At 43.6% G+C, this 14,615-nt stretch overlaps 1 protein-coding gene across 4 annotated transcripts in view; it reads left to right on the top strand.

Annotated features, from left to right (window-relative positions):
- col24a1 (collagen type XXIV alpha 1) overlaps nt 1-14,615 on the top strand; it is a 226,054-nt gene that overhangs the window by 172,510 nt on the left and 38,929 nt on the right. For 3 of the 4 annotated variants that reach the window (XM_036978599.2, XM_090236176.1, XM_090236177.1), the window contains 13 exons: nt 359-412; nt 564-617; nt 1,088-1,141; nt 3,996-4,049; nt 4,208-4,315; nt 4,541-4,594; nt 4,695-4,802; nt 5,707-5,760; nt 6,715-6,768; nt 8,848-8,904; nt 9,639-9,692; nt 10,945-10,998; nt 12,653-12,706. In XM_036978599.2, the coding sequence (XP_036834494.2) occupies nt 359-412; nt 564-617; nt 1,088-1,141; nt 3,996-4,049; nt 4,208-4,315; nt 4,541-4,594; nt 4,695-4,802; nt 5,707-5,760; nt 6,715-6,768; nt 8,848-8,904; nt 9,639-9,692; nt 10,945-10,998; nt 12,653-12,706 (813 nt within the window). The remainder of the gene's footprint in view (nt 1-358; nt 413-563; nt 618-1,087; nt 1,142-3,995; nt 4,050-4,207; nt 4,316-4,540; nt 4,595-4,694; nt 4,803-5,706; nt 5,761-6,714; nt 6,769-8,847; nt 8,905-9,638; nt 9,693-10,944; nt 10,999-12,652; nt 12,707-14,615) is intronic. The other variant, XR_016496353.1, reaches the window with a different exon arrangement.

Here is a 14,615-nt window from a genome sequence, read left to right as displayed (position 1 = left end):
ATTTCTTTTTGTAGTCCGTGATTTCCTGTAGACCCTGCCACATACGTCCTGTGTCTGTTGAATTTGTCGCAGTTCACCTTGTCGCTGTACTGGCGTTTCGCATGTTTGATTGCCTTGCGGAGGGAATAACTACGCTGTTTATATTCAGACATACTCCCAGACCTCTTTCCATGGTTAAATGCGGTGGATCATGCTTTCAGTTTTGCGCGGCTGCCGCCATCCGTCCACGGTTTCTGGTTAGGGTAGGTATATGTTATGGATCAGTTGTTACTTTGAACACAATCGAACCATGATGCGCCACATCACATGATATCACTGTAACCCCTGTGGCCTCTGATTGGCTGTTTTTCTCCTCTAGGGGCCCAAAGGACCCGCGGGGGACGCAGGACCTGACGGAGAGCAAGGACATGAGGTAACTGTTGTTTAATATCAAGATTGGATCTCATTATTTTGTTGTCATTTCACGCTGATTTTCACTATACTTCTGGCACACACTCCCTCATGCTTTTGCACACACAAACACACACACACACGCTTTGTTTTACTTCTCTCTCTTTCCACAGGGAGCTCCTGGCGGAGAGGGGGAGCCAGGTCCAGTTGGAGAACCTGGGATAAAGGTCAGTGTCCTAGAGAATTACTGATTTGGATTTTAAAACCACCAAAACAAAATGACAAATCAGACAACATGCTAGTGAAGTTTACCGCTTACCTACTCACCCATTGAACTTGTTCTTAAGATGTTCCTCAACATACCCTAGGTATGAAAAATATTTTTTTTTAAAGATGGCAATGTTAAACTGAGAGCGCTACCAGGTCCTATTTGTACCCAGAAGCCTCTTGGAGGGCCATGGCATCTGTTCATCCCTGTGTTGGGTTATGTCCCCCTGAGGGGACTTGACCTCCTGAGCACTATGAAAAACACAGTCAACACTTACAAATAAAGTAGTTAAATCTAAGTAATATTTTATTTGGAAGTTGGAATACCCATGGGCTACAGTACCTCAAGACTCATTTACAGAACTTAGAGCTGTCTTATCATCTTATTTTGTATAAACTCCTGAGCACCGCTGTTGTTGTGTCCCTGCAGGGCCACGGGGGGCCGGTTGGAGGAGAGGGGGAACAAGGACAGCAGGGAATGAGAGTGAGTCCTTCACAAGACCTTCTGAACACAGTCTATGCTCCTATTCCTGCTCTGCTTGTTTTTGGGAGAATCCGATATGTCCGTATATTTACTGTGCCCTCGTTTGATGGAGATGTGTAATCTCTTGGCCGGCGAAGACCAGGGCAGCGTTGAGACTGATTTGTTTTTGTCTGTTGGACTGTATCAATAACCTCAAGGGATGTCGGAGGAGCCTCTCTCTCCCCTCCCTCTCTCTCTCCCCCCTCTCTCTCCCCTTTTCTTGGGCCAGGGGAAAGCACTGTAGAGAGAGAGAGGGTCCTTTGTGTCAAAGCTTACTCTCAGAGATCCTGTTGTAGCACATCATTGTGTTGTACTGTGATGCAGAAGGATGTGCAACAATTACATGCAGTGCCTTGCGAAAGTATTCGGCCCCCTTGAACTTTGCGACCTTTTGCCACATTTCAGGCTTCAAACATAAAGACATAAAACTGTATTTTTTTGTGAAGAATCAACAACAAGTGGGACACAATCATGAAGTGGAACGACATTTATTGGATATTTCAAACTTTTTTAACAAATCAAAAACTGAGAAATTAGGCGTGCAAAATTATTCAGCCCCTTTACTTTCAGTGCAGCAAACTCTCTCCAGAAGTTCAGTGAGGATCTCTGAATGATCCAATGTTGACCTAAATGACTAATGATGATAAATACAATCCACCTGTGTGTAATCAAGTCTGCACTGTGATAGTCTCAGAGGTCCGTCAAAAGCGCAGAGAGCATCATGAAGAACAAGGAACACACCAGGCAGGTCCGAGATACTGTTGTGAAGAAGTTTAAAGCCGGATTTGGATACAAAAAATATTTCCCAAGCTTTAAACATCCCAAGGAGCACTGTGCAAGCGATAATATTGAAATGGAAGGAGTATCAGACCTCTGCAAATCTACCAAGACCTGGCCGTCCCTCTAAACTTTCAGCTCATACAAGAAGAAGACTGATCAGAGATGCAGCCAAGAGGCCCATGATCACTCTGGATGAACTGCAGAGATCTACAGCTGAGGTGGGAGACTTGTATATTGCACAAATCTGGCCTTTATGGAAGAGTAGCAAGAAGAAATACATTTCTTAAAGATATCCATAAAAAGTGTCGTTTAAAGTTTGCCACAAGCCACCTGGGAGACACACCAAACATGTGGAAGAAGGTGCTCTGGTCAGATGAAACCAAAATTGAACTTTTTGGCAACAATGCAAAACGTTATGTTTGGCGTAAAAGCAACACAGCTCATCACCCTGAACACACCATCCCCACTGTCAAACATGGTGGTGGCATCATCATGGTTTGGGCCTGCTTTTCTTCAGCAGGGACAGGGAAGATGGTTAAAATTGATGGGAAGATGGATGGAGCCAAATACAGGACCATTCTGGAAGAAAACCTCTGCAAAAGACCTGAGACTGGGATGGAGATTTGTCTTCCAACAAGACAATGATCCAAAACATAAAGCAAAATCTACAATGGAATGGTTCAAAAATAAACATATCCAGGTGTTAGAATGGCCAAGTCAAAGTCCAGACCTGAATCCAATCGAGAATCTGTGGAAAGAACTGAAAACTGCTGTTCACAAATGCTCTCCATCCAACCTCACTGAGCTCGAGCTGTTTTGCAAGGAGGAATGGGAAAAAATGTCAGTCTCTCGATGTGCAAAACTGATAGAGACATACCCCAAGCGACTTACAGCTGTAATCGCAGCAAAAGGTGGCGCTACAAAGTATTAACTTAAGGGGGCTGAATAATTTTGCACGCCCAATTTTTCAGTTTTTGATTTGTTAAAAAAGTTTGAAATATCCAATAAATGTCGTTCCACTTCATGATTGTGTCCCACTTGTTGTTGATTCTTCACAAAAAAATACAGTTTTATATCTTTATGTTTGAAGCCTGAAATGTGGCAAGAGGTCGCAAAGTTCAAGGGGGCCGAATACTTTCGCAAGGCACTGTAGGTACAGTGTAGTGTAGAAAGTTGAAGACATACCTGTTCTCCAGTCTAAATGTCTGTATTATGGATGCTACCGTGTAGCGACTCAGGTTGGGCTGGCTCTCTGCCTCCCTCATCGTCAGGCCATGGTTTATGACTTGGTCCACCAAAGTGGCCCTAATGTCATCGGAAATATGTCTCCGTCTATTGCCTGGTCCCCTTCTTTGTTCTTGTCCTCATCCTCATCCTCTGCCTCTCTTCCTCTTCCTTTCGCTCTCACTGCCTTCATGTTTGCAAAGTTCTCACAAAAGAGATGAGCTTACCTGAGGTCTATTTGTAGTGCTAAGGCTCCGACTAATTGGTGTTCAATTACTGTAGAAATGTTTTCATGTGTATTTGTGTGTGGGTGTTGACAATTTCAGGAATGTTTAGCATTTTGAATAGAAGTGTTTTCCCAATGATTGCAAGAGATTTCATTCTTGAACGAAATGTCTAATGTAAGAAACAGTGTGTAGTGTTTTGCAAGTGTGTTGCAGAATTGCAAACAAAGTGCAAAGCAGAAAATGTGTTTGTACTTTTGGTGCCTTTGTTTAAGGGATGGTTGCAAAAGTTAAAGTGTTGATGCTTTTGTCTAAGAATTCACTTTCAGTGTGTAAGCAATCTGCAAAAACTGTAATCACAATGGCTTACATATAACGGAAGGAAAATATAATCGTCACAGTCAGGCTCTTTCCAATGTACAACCTGTTTCATGCCCTGTGGGTCTGTGTAAGCCTACATACATATGAGTCAACTATACATACTGGACAGTAAAGCCTAAACATTCCATAGGAACATATTAGCATGGTATTAATTGTAACAGCAGTGACCATGGTTGGTTGAAGTAAATGTGATGCTGTGTTTGTAGGGTCTTCCAGGTCCTGCTGGTGAGGACGGGCCCCAGGGAAAAGATGGACCAAAGGTAACGTACTGGACAATAAGCTAAATGAGAAGTCCTTTGCTGTTTTGCTCCTACTTCAGAAGCCTCCTAGAACCTATGTCTCTTTACTCTCCTACTCTTTCTTTCCTGTGATCTTGATCTTTCTCTTCTCCCGCTCTCTCTCTCTTGCTCTCTCTCAGGGAGAGCCAGGTGACTGTGGGCCCATGGGTGAGGCAGGGGACAGGGGGATAGAGGGAGACCCTGGGCCTCCTGGAACCACCGGAGTGGCTGGAAAACGGGGTTTCTCTGTAAGTGTGTCCGTTTATTTGCTAAACTTATGACAAAAAAGAATAATGATACAACAATTAAGCCGTACAGTAGGTAATGATGCCAATGTGTCCCAGTAGGGGTCAGTATTCTGGGGCACATGGCGTTCAGTGAGGTCGATGTCATAATGGAATTGATACAAAGAAGATGATTTTGTCAGCAGCCATTTGATCTCCCAGTGTCTAATGAGTTTGCCTCTCTTCCAGGGTCCAGAGGGGAAACAGGGTCCCCCCGGCAACCGAGGACGGCAGGGCAAGAAGGTACACACCTGTTTTACTATTAGCATGTGTTGATAAATGACATCACCGATTCCTCATGGGTGTCCGTGCTCTCACAGCTTTACTGTTGTTCTGTCTTCAGGGTGAGGCTGGCAAACCAGGTCCTATCGGTGAGACAGGGGACATCGGGGACATCGGCCAAGAAGGAGGGATGGGACTGAAAGGAGCCAGAGGAACCATAGGCCCTGTGGTCAGTGCCCAGTTAACTATTCTCTGAGTTCTCACCCCTCCTAACTTCCTATGTGTGCAATATGTGTAGGAAAGTGTCCCTCATTAGTACTGAAGGGAATCTATCAGGTTATTGTGTTGTTCGGGTCAATGGAGTGGCCAAGAGGACAGCAGCCTCCATTCAGTCTCAACAAGAAACACTTGAAATTAATGGAGCTGTTTCCTTGTGTCCTTGTGTTGGTTGAGATGAGGTAACACATTCGGCATCCTACCACCCAGTAGAAATACTTGTTGATATACATACACATACTCTCACAATTGACAAGTTGCATAATTCCCAAGTCATTGGCAGGCCTGTAATATTTTATATAAATAATGGTTTCCCTCTCTCTCTGGAGAAGCAACCCTGAGTGAATGACCTCATATTACACTATTCAAACCTGGCAAAGACTCTGTTGGATCAGTAGCTCAGACTAAGCAGAAGTGATCTGAGATCTTTCCTAATCTCTAAAACGAATCTCCCTCTGTTTTGCATAGCAATTAGCAGGTTGCTAATCCAGTAGTGTTTGAAGACAAGCAATAGGCCTATCAGATCTTCTGTTATGAGTTGTAAAAAACAGATGTCAAAAGCAGAGCAGAGGCTTTAAATAACCGTTTTTCCCCTGGAGCACGGGATCACACAGGAAGACATAGAGGAAGGAAAACTCCTTTTCCAGGAGTGTTATGCCATGAAACCTCTGTGATAGCTGGGAAAGGAAAGATGTATGGCTTAGTGTCATACATCACCCCAGGTCCAGGGATGCAGCCTGCATAGGTGCTTAATGTTTAACTCCAAGGTTATATTCAGCATAACCACATAGTGCAGATAGAATAGCAAAACAAATGGTTGTAAAAACAAATGTGTCTGTTTTCTGCATGATTTTCAGGGTCGTCCAGGAGTTATGGGGCCTGAGGGGATGCCTGGAATTGCAGGATACACAGTGAGTTATTCCTGTCTGTGCTACAACAACACACTTCTCTTTATATCTCTCTCTCTCTGTCTCCTTCGATCGCAATCTCAAATCTCGATCTCACTCACTCGACTCACTCACTTGCACACACTCATACACACAGACACGTTCAAAAATAACTTTAAAGTGTTTCTTAAGGGTATGTGTGTCTCTTCAATCACTAATAACAACATAGGTATGCAACAAAGGTATTCTAAGCCCTGTTCTGTTATGGTGACATCATGTCACTCATGTCACTCACACCAAGTCATGACTCCTGACTTCCTTATCAGATCAGCTTTCTTCCCCTAAAAGAGATTCACCCCAGTATCTTCACCTCAGAGAGACTCACCCCAGTCTCATCACTCCAGTCTCTTCACCTCAGAGAGACTCACCCCAGTCTCCTCACTCCAGTCTCTTCACCTCAGAGAGATTCACCCCAGTCTCTTCACCTCAGAGAGATTCACCCCAGTCTCTTCACCTCAGAGAGATTCACCCCAGTCTCTTAGCCAAACAAGAACAAAGAAGTAATTGGATATGGTCAACCTCAAACCATAAAACCAAAACCTCTGGCAACTCCAGAGGACGCCAGGTCATCGCCAATCTCATTCTGGCTTTTAGTTTCGTAACGATGCAGGGGCACTACAAGTTCACGTTGTTCCTTTTTAGTCTGTTTGTACTGTACACTCACTCTTAGCTCAATCACACACCCACCCAAGTTGTTGAGTGATTTCTGTGGTCCTGACAATAAGTCATTATACCAGGGATATATTTCCTGAGTGTGTTTATAATAAATCCTCGTGATTAACACTATGTTGACAACCCACGCCGTGTCAACTTATGTGTTATTGTACTGTCTGTTGACCGTGAGTTATGGGTTCTGTGAATATTATGCAGCATATGACATAGATATAGGTGAATAATCATGGGTTTGGTTATTCTTAGGGCCATGCCGGCAAACCAGGACCCATAGGACCACCTGGACCCAAAGGTGAAAAGGTACCCTATGCATTTGCATGTTTTTTGTCCTCCTCCTAAACACAGTGTTATGTTTTCAGCCTTTTGAAGATATATGCCATGGACTTCAGCTCTCCACGAAGACTTGGTTAATTTGTGTCAATATCCTACATAAAGTCATGTACACTATAAATCTTAGAATGCGGTGTTCAACATATTTCAGACAAAATGTCCTGAGTTATAAGGTGCACACCCCACAGCAACTTGCCCTAGCCCCCCTCCCCACTTCTCCTTCACCCAAATCCAGATAGCTGATGTTCTGAAAGAGCTGCAAAATCTTGACCCCTACAAATCAGCTGGGCTAGACAATTTGGATCCTCTCTTTCTAAAATGATCTGCCGCAATTGTTGCAACCCTCTATTACTAGCCTGTTCAACCTTTCTTTCGCATCGTCTGAGATCCCTAAAGATTGGAAAGCTGCCGCGGTCATCCCCCTCTTCAAAAGGGGGAAACACTCTAGACGCAAACTGTTACAGACCTATATCTATCATGCCCTGCCTTTCTAAAGTCTTCGAAAGCCAAGTTAACAAACAGATCACCGACCATTTAGAATCCAACCGTACCTTCTCCGCTATGCAATCTGGTTTCAGAGCTGGTCATGGGTGCACCTCAGCCACACTCAAGGTCCTAAACGATATCATAACCGCCATAGATAAAAGACAGTACTATGCAGCTGTCTTCATCGACCTGGCCAAGGCTTTCGACTCTGTCAATCACTGCATTCTTATCGGCAGACTCAACAGCCTTTGTTTCTCAAATGACTGACTCGCCTGGTTCACCAACTACTTCTCAGATAGAGTTCAGTGTGTCAAATCGGAGGGCCTGTTGTCTGGACCTCTGGCAGTCTCTATGGGGGTGCCACAGGGTTCAATTCTCGGGCCGTCTCTTTTCTCTGTATATATCAGTGATGTCGCTTTTGCTGCTGGTGATTCTCTGATCCACCTCTACGCAGACGACACCATTCTGTATACTTCTGGCCCTTCTTTGGACACTGTGTTAACTAACCTCCAGATGAGCTTCAATGCCATACAACTCTCCTTCCGTGGCCTCCAACTGTTCTTAAATGCAAGTAAAACTAAATGCATGCTCTTCAACCGATCGCTGCCCGCACCTGCCCATCCAGAATCATTACTCTGGACGCTTCAGACTTAGAATATGCGGACAACTGCAAATACCTCGGTGTCTGTTTAGACTGTAAACTCTCCTTCCAGACTCACATTAAGTATCTCCAATCCAAAATTAAATCTAGAATCGGCTTCCTATTTCACATCAAATCCTCCTTCACTCATGCTGCTAAACATATCCACATAAAACTGACTGTCCTACCAATCCTCTTTGCTCGGTCAAACCCCGCCTTATCTCAGCTCACTGGTCACCATAGAATCACCCACCCGTAGCATGTGCTCCAGCAGGTATATTTCACTGGTTATCCCCAAAGCCAACTCCTCATTTGGCCGCCTTTCCTTCTAGTTCTCTGCTGCCAATGACTGGAACTAATTGCAAAAATCACTGAAGCTGGAGACTTATATCTCCCTCACTAGCTTTAAGCATCAGCTGTCAGAGCAGCTTACTGATCGCTGCACCTGTACATAGCTCATCTGTAAATAGCCCACACAACTACCTCATCCCCATATTGTTATTTATTTTTGCTCTTTTGCACCCCAGTATCTCTACTTGCACATCATCTTCTGCACATCTATCACTCCAGTGTTAATGCTAAATTGTAATTATTTCGCCACTATGGCGTATTTATTGCCTTACCTCCCTAATCTTACTACATTTGCACACACTGTATATAGATTTTTTAATTGTGTTATTGACTGTACATTTGTTTATCCCATGTATGACTGTGTTGTTCTTTTTGTCGCACTGCTTTGCTTTATCTTGGCCATGTCACATTTGTAAATAAGAACTTGTTCTCAACTGGCCTACCTGGTTAAATAAAGGTGAAATAAAAAAGACAGTTTGTTGTGCCAGACTTGGATGGGCGCATTGTGGTATGCTGTCTCATTTTACTGTTGTGTCAGAGTGTACTGAGTGTATTTTGGTATGGTGTTCCAGGGTTACCCTGGAGAAGACAGTAAGACCCCAGGACCTGCCGGGCCTCTAGGTGAACCAGTAGGTCTCGCCTTCCTTCAACTTACCTGTCCTCTTCCTATGTGTGTGTGACTTAGGGCTGAGTCAGAGGTGATGTCCAAAATGGCACCCTATGAAACATTACATTAACCGTTTTCTAATAGTGGTGTTGCTTGAGGCGTAGTTGTCCAACCATGCTTGACAGCGGTCCAAGAGAGTGGATGTCCAAAGCCGCTTTCTGGAGGCTGCTGAGGGGAGAATGGCTCAAAATAATGTCTGGAACGGAGAGAATGGAACAGCATCAAACACCTGGAAACCAATGCATTTGATGTGTTTGATACCATTCCACCAATTCCTCTCCAGTCATTACTGGAGTGTGTGTTGGCCTCCCAAGTGGCGCTGTGGTCTGAGACACTGCATCTCAGTACTAGAAATGTCACAACAGACACCCTGGTTCAAATCCAGGCTGTATCACAACTGGCTGTGATTGGGAGTCCCATATGGTGGCTCACAATTGGCACAGGGTTTGGCCGGTGTAGGCCGTCGTTGTAAATAAGAATTTGTTCATAACTGGTTAAATGAAGGTTAAAAAAAAAGCCCGTTCTCCCCAAATAAGGTGCCACCAACCACCTGTGCCAAAGCGCTACAGTAGATAGATTGTAAGCAGTGTAACCTATAAGAAGGAAGGTATTGTGTTATTGGCTCAGAGAGTTTAAGGTGAAATACAGCCTTTCCTAAAAGATTCAGAGCCCTAATGTATGTGTGTGTTTGGGCAGGGTCTCCCGGGTGAGCGAGGAGACCGCGGAGAGCCTGGAGATGAGGGATATCAGGTAAAACCACAACATCAAATGTATCACAAAATCACTTTTCTGGCGTTTTTTCTGTTCCGTTTCCATTATTTTCTTTGGTGCTTGTATTAAAGCAGGTCTGAGACCACACATCTGAGACATGAGCATCCCGGATTACTGAATTCCTAGGGATTAGTCAGGAGGAAATCTGGTGTTATTGGCATAGACACTAAAAACTAACACACACACATGCGAAACACACAAACACAGTTCAGGTGTGAAGTTAACAGTACAAGATGAAAGTTGTGCAGAGAGAAATCCCAGAATCCCCTGCGGCAGGGTTACTAGAGCTCTCCCCTCCTATAAACACTTTGCCCAAGCGCCGCCGTCCTCAGAGAGAGAGAGTACAATGGTTTTAAGCATTTATAAGCATTCTTCTGCTGAACTGGATATCAGTTCAAAGTCACGGTTGCTAATCTTGATTTGGCAGTTGTTGAGAGGCTTGAGAGACTTCCAGGATCCCATTAGACAAAAGTGTGTGTGTGTGTGTGTGTGTGTGCATGCGTGTGTGTTAGCTCTAACTGGCCACGGCGGGTCGACCTATGGGGCTTCCCCCCTTTCTGAGTGGTGAATTTATAGAGCAAATTTTGTCTGAGCCACCTGCAGCCCAATGTAATAAAATACATACCTAGAAAGCTTGGCCTGTGAGCTACTGTACTCTGCGGTTCTGCTATTCGTATGGTATGAAGCTTAGGGGACTATATAGTGCTGTTGAAAGAAAGATAGATATGCGAACACAGTTGAATGCGCCCACAGTTTTATTGTGCAACATTTCGACCTAAAGATCAGGCTTATTCCAGCTAACCTTGTGTAGCTGTAGTGAACCAAGAGACAGCTAGCTGAGCCCTGACATCTGGGTCTCACTAAATGACATGACTCAACCTCCAATATCACCAATTCAGGTGACTGTGAAGCTGTAGCGTTTCAACTAGAGCTGAGCGATATGGACAAAAATCCATATTGTGATAAATTGCCTCAATAGACGTGCTAATGATAAGGTTAAAGCAATGTGCACCACAGTTTATTTTTATTATAATTTAAATTACTAATGTTACTACTAGTTTGATGGTTGTAGCCATCAATTGTCCCAATAACAATCATCCATATTAGCAAAATTATTTCATTTCAAACTTTTGCGATAATTGATCGGTATGGTCTGTGTCGATCATTGATGGTTCGTCGTCCCAGCTCTAGTTTCACCTATATAATGTCTTTGTCTCTTTGTTATTTTCAGGGCCACACTGGCCTCACTGGACTTCGCGGGGCTGTTGGAGCACCAGGCCTTCCTGTAAGTCCAATAAATACTCTGTGTAGCCCTTATCAGCATCTACAGTTGAAGTGGGAAGTTTACATACACTTAGATTGGAGTCATTAAAACTCGTTTTTCAACCACTCCACAAATTTCTTGTGAACAAAATATAGTTTTGGCAAGTCGGTTAGGACATCTACTTTGTGCATGACACAGGTCATTTTTCCAATAATTGTTTACAGACAGATTATTTCACTTATAATTCACTGTTTCACAATTCCAGTGGGTCAGAAGTTTACTTACACTAAGTTGACTGTGCCTTTAAACCGCTTGGAAAATTCCAGTAAATGATGTCATGGCTTTAGAAACTTCTGATAGGCTAATTGACATCATTTGAGTCAATTGTAGGTGTACCTGTGGATGTATTTCAAGGCCTACCTTCAAACTCAGTGCCTCTTTGCTTGACATCATGGGAAAATCAAAAGAAATCAGCCAAGACCTCAGAAAAAAAATTGTAGACCTCCACAAGTCTGGTTCATCCTTGGGAGCAATTTCCAAATGCCTGAAGGTACCACGTTCATCTGTACAAACAATAGTATGCAAGTATAAACACCATGGGACCACGCAGCCGTCATACCGCTCAGGAAGGAGACCCGTTCTGTCTCCTAGAGATGAACGTACTTTGGTGCGAAAAGTGCAAATCAATCCCAGAACAACAGCATAGGACCTTGTGAAGATGCTGGAAACAGGTACAAAATTATCTATATTCACAGTAAAACGAGTCCTATATCGACACAACCTGAAAGTCCGCCCAAGAAGGAAGAAGCCACTGCTCCAAAACTGCCATAAAAAAAGCCAGACTATGGTTTGCAACTGCACATGGGGGCCACGATCGTACTTTTTGGAGAAATGTCCTCTGGTCTGATGAAGCATAAATAGAGCTGTTTGGCCATAATGACCATCGTTTGGAGGAAAAAAGGGGAGGTTTGCAAGCCGAAGAACACCATCCCAACCGTGAAGCACAGGGGTGGCAGCATCATGATGTGGAGGTGATTTGCTGCAGAAGGGACTCGTAACTTCACAAAATAGATGGCATCATGAGGAGAGAAAATTATGTGGATATATTGAAGCAACATCTCAAGACATCAGTCAGGAAGTTGAAGCTTCATCGCAAATGGGTCTTCCAAATGGACAATGACCCCAAGCATACTTCCAAAGTTGTGTCAAAATGGCTTAAGGACAACAAAGTCAGGGTATTGGAGTGGCCATCGCAAAGCCCTGACCTCAATCCAATAGAAAATTTGTGGGCAGAACTGAAAAAGCTTGTGCGAGCAAAGGAGGCCTACAAATCTGACTCAGTTACACCAGCTCTGTCAGGAGGAATGGGCCAAAAAACTTATTGTGGGAAGCTTGTGGAAGGCTACCTGAAACGTTTGACCCAAGTTAAACAATTGAAAGGCAATGCTACCAAATACTAATTGAGTGTATGTAAACTTCTGACCCTCTGGGAATGTGATGAAAGAAATAAAAGCTGAAATAAATAATTTCACATTCTTAAAATAAAGTGGTGATCCTAACTGACTTATGACAGGGCATTTTTACTATGATTAAATGTCAGGAATTGTGAAAAACGGAATGTATTTGGGGTGTGTGTGTGTGTGTGTGTGTGTGTGTGTGTGATTTTGTTGATTAGGGAACACCAGGGGAATCCGGAGAACCGGGCCCGAAAGGAGAAATGGGAACTCAGGTGAGTGTGTGTGTGTGTGATCATGGTATTCTTTGTAAATCAATGCATCGGACTCATTCTGCTCCTGGCTTGGGGAAAGGAAAGCACAGTGTTGTTAAATCATGTCTCCCTGGAGCTCTAGATGAGATGTTACTGTATAACTAGATGACCAATAAAAGTGTTACACCAGCCTACTACAGAAGCCTTCCTACAGGCTTCCTTGCCTCTGAACACCATTAGGGTTGGGTTGAGCAATCACCTGTCAACACTATGGGAGAAGAGGAGACACTCACTTCCAAACTGCAGTTCCTAACAAGCTAGCCAAGCCGTGGAGACAACCGTTTTTAACCTAGGACTCTATTGCTCTCGATCAACAAGCCGAAGTGCCAGAGCATAAGCATTGTCATGTGAAGAGAGGGAGAAAAAAAACACTTTTATTCCCATGAAATCAGACTGGGCCAAAACAATGCAGACAGGCTTGAGCATCTGTGCCTTTGATACCAGAGAAGACGGATGAGGGAATGAGAGAATGAGGGGGAAAGAAGGAAACAGAGCATTATGTTTGTTTGGCCACCCACTGTGCACTTCATGCTTCAAAGTGTTCCGTCTGAATTCCACAAGGCTTGAGAATACACACTGGAATGCACAAAGCTGGCATCAGTTAGAATTTTGGAAAAAGGAGCTATTTATTATGCACTTCAAGTCTAAATTACTTCACTTCAAGTATGATTTTTTTCACTTCAAGTATGACACAAAACTCAAAACAGTCATCACTTGTAACACAGTGTTCAAAACATTGCATTGTGCATTCATATCTTTAAAGAAACCTTGCACTGGCAGAATCATTGGTTCAAATAACTAATTTATCATGAAATACCATAGGAACATTCATTTAGATCACCCACACACAATATACCGATAGTTTCACTGTGTAGTTTCTCATTAAATATTGTAGTACAAAATATGTGACACATGTTTCATTATGGTACTACATGTAAATACATCACTGTAAAAGGACTAGTAGAGAGAATACTACAGACACAGTGGAATCATTGAACAAAATATGAAATGCAATAAAATCACTCAGGTTTCTTTGAATCAAAGCAAAAATAATTAGCTACAAAAAAGAAAAACACTACAGTAAAACGTCAACTGCAGTGTTCCTCACCTGGCTTACTGTAAAACATCACTGCAGTGTTCCTCACCTGGCTTACTGTAAAACATCAACTGCAGTGTTCCTCACCTGGCTTACTGTAAAACATCACTGCAGTGTTTCTCACCTGGCTTACTGTAAAAAGCAAAACAAAGGATTGATTACTGTACTTCCATATTTGGCCACAGGTTCTCATCCACATCACAATGGACGTTTTCATTAGACAAATATCTTGGGAAGAATCTTTGGGCGTGTCGAATCCAGGCCTGACACTGGTCTGCCGTGATGCCATTGCATGCGCCATCCATGGCCTGGAGAAGGGTGGCTTGTTCGTGAGGTCGCCTATCATATACCTTCCACCTCCATGTGGAGAACAATTCCTCAGTCGGGTTAAGGAAAGGAGAGAATGAGGTTAAGTACAAGGTGGTAAATTGTGGATGGGCCTGAAACCATGCTTGCACCATTTGAGCATGGTGGAACCTGACATTATCCCACACAATGACATAGGTCACATCATCAGCTCTACAGACCTGATTTAGCTCATCAAGGAAGGTTACAAGGAGAGCTGCATTATATGATCCAATACGAGGTCTGCGTCCCAGCACACCATCTTCTGATATAGTCGCTCGCACACCTGGTGATGTTTGCCCCATGTTGTCCAGGGACTTGGATGGTTGCCCGCTGGCCAATGAAATTCCGACCTCTCCTCCTTGTCTTGGCCAGGTTGAACCCTGCCTCATCCAAAAATAGGAATTTGTGATGGTTTTTGTCAGCATC

This window comes from Oncorhynchus mykiss, chromosome 5 (genome assembly GCF_057628025.1).
Source record: "Oncorhynchus mykiss isolate SJ-2025 chromosome 5, ASM5762802v1, whole genome shotgun sequence".
Taxonomy (NCBI): Eukaryota; Metazoa; Chordata; class Actinopteri; order Salmoniformes; family Salmonidae; genus Oncorhynchus; species Oncorhynchus mykiss.
The sequence above is the reverse complement of the archived record's forward strand: the minus strand, read 5'-3'. Positions and strand labels throughout refer to the sequence as shown.